Consider the following 5,589-nt stretch of genomic DNA (forward strand, 5'->3'; position numbering starts at 1 on the left):
GATTCCGGGATGTCTTTGGTTCCCAGTAACGCTTTATTTGCACCACAAATGTTTCCCAATCAGTTTCCTGTCCAGACACCAGTCAGGACTGACTTTGGAAAGTCTTCTCAAGATCTTATGGGTGTTCAATTAAAAGAGCTGTTGCAGGGTCCAATGGCGAAACTGACGTGGAGCTTTCCAAGTCTACAAGAGGAACCACAGCAGCCAGACGTTCCTTTTGACTTGCCTTATCCTGTCCCTGCCAACAGTGTAGCTGCTCAGTGTGGAGAGAATTCAGTACATGTGGAAGTGATGAAGGACTTCTTTGGGACTGGGCACCCAGTGTTGTCCTCTGGTTTTACACTTGGAGGCTGTACTGCAACTGGAGAGGATTCTTCTGCTCAAGTGCTGATCTTTGAGTCTGAACTGCATGGGTGTAGCGGCACATCAATGGTAAGGTTCTGTTGTGACCATCATAGGTATTCTGAACCGTCGTTGTGACTGTTCTTCTCTTAACCTTTCTGTTTAGGTGACTGAGGATGAGCTTGTCTATAGGTTCAACATTATCTACACCCCACAAGAGGCTTCATATGGTGTTCCTATTGTCAGGAGCAGTGGTGCGGTGGTTGGTATCGAGTGTCATTATCCAAGGTGAGGATTCAATTAATTCAGGCTCACCAGATGTTCTAACCCTGCCGTTCATGGGCAAGAGATGACCTCTTGTTTAACTCCTACAGAACACATAATGTGAGCAGCGACGCCTTAATGCCCACTTGGATCCCATATGCCTCAACTAAGGTTGCAGAGGAAGTCTTTGTCTTCTCCCTCAAGCTCATGACTGGTTGGTGTAGGCCAAAAAGATTTGTAGCATGCTTGTGACTCATCTGTTAAGACTTCTTTTTTTCTCTCTCTCTGCAGATGACTGGAGATTTGAAAGACCTTCTAACCAATACTTCCTGGGTGACATGATAAATCTTGAAGCATCAGTGCGTTTGTACAGCCATGTTCCCGTCCGTGTGTTTGTGGACAGCTGCGTGGCTACTGCAGTCCCTGATGTTGCTTCTGTCCCCAGATACTCCTTTATTGAGAATAATGGGTAAGAGGTGCTACCTCATGTATCCCAGCTTCCAGAAGGGTTGCGTGACTTCTAACTGGGTTCTGTTCACAGGTGCCTGGTTGATGCCAAGCTCACAGGCTCCACGTCTTCCTTTATGCCCCGGACTCAAGGTGATAAGCTAGGGTTTCAGCTAGAGGCGTTCAGGTTCCAGCAAGCAGACAGTGGGCTGGTATGTCTTATAGTTGTGTAACTATTTGTATGATATGCTGCCATGGGTGTACAAACAATTGTCTCTGCAGGTCTACATCACATGCATTTTGAAGGTGGCTGCAGCAACCTCTCCAAATTCTGAACAGAAAGCTTGTTCATTCTCTGCTAATGGGTATGTTGCATGCTAGATTAGTGTACAGATGAATTAGTTGCTTTAACTTAATTGAGGGTTTGTTTTGTCAGGTGGGTGTCTGCAGATGGTTCTGACCAGGTGTGTGTCTGCTGTGACACTACTTGTAGCATCAGAAGTGGAAGTGATCAACTGCTTACAGGTTTGGACTAACTCCGATAACTTTTTGTCATGCATGGCTTTAGTTCCAGTGGTGGACAGTAACGAAGTAAATGTAATTCGTTACTGTACTTAAGTAGCTTTTTTGCGTATCTGTACTTTACTGAAGTATTTAAATTTGGGAAGACTTTTACTTTAACTCCACTACATTTCAAAGTCAAATATCTTACTTTTTACTCTACTACATTTTCAAAATCAGTCGTTCCTTTTTATTTATGAGTGGATAAAAACTTAACTGGTCAAACGAGCCACCTATCACAGTAGCCTACAACGTGCGCACTTTGTTTTGAACTTGCCTTGGTGGTATCTACTAAGCGCGAACCAGAGCCGTTAAATATGAGAGTTGCGACCATAGACAGTATATAAGAGGTTGCGACACACACGGCTTGTTCGACTTGAACCGGCGCTGCACAGACCGATCAGTTTATCAAAGTATAGAGCGAAATCGCGAGAGCGATTGAAAAGCATACAGAGCCGTCTACTCTCTAATCGCTCTTGCGGTATTTTAATGTCATTCACCGATTGGTCTGTGCAGTGTGCCGTTTCAAGTCGAACAAGCCTACTGTGATCTCGCCGCCGCGCGGTCACGTGATTCGTGTAGCTCTCAATAGTTCCAAACAATTTGTGTTGCCAATCATTTTAAGCGGGGCAGAGAGCAGCAGCTATTATTGCAGCAATTATCGGTAAATACTGACGCATAATGAACATTGCTTATTACCTTGACACTAAAATTACTTGCATATAATAGCATTTTTTTTTCTGAGGAGTAGCAGAAACACTGCATTAATACGTTTTGGTGTTTAATTTTGTAGGGAAATCGGCTGCTCCCATAATGTAGTGTGTGTGTATATATATATTAAATGGCATTGTGCAGGTTTATGTGAATGTATCATAACATTAGGATGTTTATAATTATGACCATAGACGCTTGTGAAAAATATGTACAGTAAATACTGTAAATGTATTATACCTTATGGGATCAGTCCCCTTCTGTCCAAAATTAAACACACAAATGTATTCAATTCATATATATATATATATATATATATATATATGACTAATTAATGTCATTTTATTAATAGATTGATGTGCCAAGAGTGACAGAGTCTTCACGTAGACTGAGTTAAGCAAGAGTCTTGTGACAAATTATAATAGGACATTATAGCAATAAAAAAAATCATAGTACTTGGATACTTAAGTACATTTGAAGGCAAATACTTTTGTACTTTTACTCAAGTGAATGTTTAAAGGCAGCACTTCTACTTTTACTTGAGTAATAGTTTACCTTGAGTATCTTTACTTTAACTCAAGTACATGGTATGTGTACTTCGTCCACCACTGTTTAGTTCTCACTAATCATTTGTTCCTCAGATCTACGCTGGGAAAGAGCATCTGTCGGCCCCATCGAGGTTAAAGAATATGGCCAAAAATAACTAGAAATGGCATGCGACTTGTGGTGATTTTAATAAATGTTGTTAATAGCCTATATTTGTTTTTGCTGTCTTTACTTGCACAAATACTACACTTAATGTATTCAGTTTACATGGTTTCTGTTTAGATATGCACCACAAAAAGCCTAAATCTACTGGCCTATGTGGGGGGGTGGCATATTGCTCAAGTCATTTGTGGGGCTAGGCATATTACAACACTAAGGGCATTTCAATAGCATCATATCCTTACTGGATGCTTTTGCTTTATTATTGGGGGTTCAAGTGTGTATGCTGAAACCCTTGATAGAATTTCCAAGTAAGAACTTGAAACTTTGAGGGATAATAGTATACCCACCCTGTCTGTCACCAAGGCTCACCCCAATCGACGTGATGGTGGTGCCACTGTGATAAACACAATGGGGTTCCATAAAAGAAACAATCATAGTATGAAATTCAATTAAATATATTTTGTTTTATAAGCTACAATATTACTTTTTTAATTTTAGATCTCATAGATTTATTCTTACCCTTGACCAGGACGTCCTGCTCTGGCTTTTCCTCAGCAGCAGGGAGGACTTCGGAAGTTGGAGCTGTATGTTAAATCAAACAAATTATGAACAAAATTAGAGTGGTACTTTTGACTTGATTTCTTGAATTAAACTTCTCTAAACAATGCAAATCTATTTGTTTCTGAATTTAAATTCTCACATACTGACTGGTTTTGTAATGGTGTCTAAACTACCCTCAAATCAGGCTGTGATCAAAATCTTTCATTTAATTTTTAAATTGCAACTTTAAAGCTGCTGTCTGTCTTTTTTTGTGTTAATTTACAAAAATTATAAAATAAGCGAGTACATCATGAATCCATTTTCCAAACAATGTTTTTGTCTGACTAAAAATTCAATGATTGAATTAAAATCAAGTTATATTTGATATTTATTATATAATTTGTGTCAGCGGTAAAATATAATTTTCTACATGTTAAAGCAATAAAGAACCAATGACAGAGCGGGAACTGCTTGAGAGTTATTAAACCACAAAAAAGAACCACCTTGGCCATCTTAGCGAGTATAGCCCCAAACTAAAAAGTTTGAACAAAGCTGAGTATAAATAATTTCTTACATCAGGTCAATGTGAGTCTGCTTAACAAACACGAAATAAATAAAACATAAAATAAGAAATTTATAAAATATTGGTTTGTCTATGCCCTTGCTGCATTGAGTCTTAAAGAGACGGCAGGATGTTAATCAAACAACATAAGCAAATAAAAAAATTACTCTCTGCTCTTGACTAAATAACTTTAGTGTTTTTAATTAATACTGTGAAGGCTGTGTTTTTATATTCTATTATTCAACTTAGGCTACTACTATGGCTGCCCTTGCATCGTCCAAGTGGAATCTGCACTGGTGCTGGTGGTTGAGGAGAGACTCTGACATGATTGAAAAGCGCTTTGGGTGTACAGTAGTACAGGAAATGTGCTATATAATTACTTTATTCATTCATTCATACATTGCTACACATACGCCTTTGACAGTTACAGATTTGAAAAATAAAAAGGCGGGAAATAAAAGAACCCTTAAAAACCATTTCAGAATATGGTTCTTCAGGATGATACAGTTCTAAATAGAACTGTTACTACGTGTAAAGAACCTTTAAAGAACCATCTTTTGAGAGTAGGGGAGAGCGGGGCACAACCTAACACTTTTTTGACTTTCTCAGTTTGTGTAAATCCACTTGGGGTTCAGGGAATTTCTTTTCCACATTCATTTCACACATGTCTAGTACAATTATGTGGTTTTGTTTCTTTAATACAGTGTATACTTTTTTCTTGATTTACCCTGAAATAATGGAAGTAAAATGTGACAACAAGGGGCACATTGTAACATGACCATATGACAGTTTAAAATGTTATTTGATCTAATAAAAAAAATATACAAGACAAACTAAAATATTGTGTCAATAAAATACAATTATTTACTTTTTCATATAAAATAATGGGATTTTTTAATAATTAAAAATAAACACATTTTTGAGTTTGACAACAAAAATACAGCATGGTTCAAAACAATAATAATGAATCATTTCTGAACATTGACTTTTTAGTCTTATTTCATCTATTTCCATCCATCATCAATAGATTTTATAAAAGTAAAGAATAGCATAGTTCTAATAGGGTTGTGCCCTACCTGCGCAACTAATTTAAACCATGCTAGTGTCTTCTGCTGGTTAAAAAACAGATATAATATTAAAATAATTTCAGATTTTAAATTAACTCAAAAACAGAGATGAAAAATCAACTTCAGTGAGAAATTTACTTTTGCTATGGTTAAATAAATGTTCGGTGATATCTTAAAGATTAAAGTTCTGTCAGGACCACTATCGTCATATATGATTGACAATTAGCATACAGTTTGGATTGGCGGTATGGTTCCGTTCTGGGCGAGAACTCCCTGCGCATCCATGCAGCCTAGCATGGATAAGAGCTGGGAGAGCAGCAATAATCCCCCTTGGGGTAAACAGAACAGATTATTATTCTATTTTGGCTCCTGCGATGGGTAGGGAGG

General features: G+C 37.8%; 1 protein-coding gene across 1 annotated transcript; it reads left to right on the forward strand.

The window, feature by feature from the left end:
• LOC309513980 (zona pellucida sperm-binding protein 3-like) lies at window positions 1–1,434 on the forward strand (the record flags this gene model as incomplete). The annotated part of the gene is made up of 6 exons (XM_082190101.1): window positions 1–432; window positions 509–630; window positions 717–820; window positions 898–1,075; window positions 1,148–1,265; window positions 1,336–1,434. The coding sequence occupies exons 1-6, from the start codon at window positions 10–12 to the stop codon at window positions 1,432–1,434; spliced, it is 1,044 nt and encodes a 347-aa protein (XP_082046227.1). The 5' UTR covers window positions 1–9.
• Window positions 1,435–5,589: the final 4,155 nt, after the last annotated feature.

This window comes from Leuciscus leuciscus (assembly GCF_965113295.1).
Source record: "Leuciscus leuciscus genome assembly, chromosome: 14".
Lineage (NCBI taxonomy): Eukaryota > Metazoa > Chordata > Actinopteri > Cypriniformes > Leuciscidae > Leuciscus > Leuciscus leuciscus.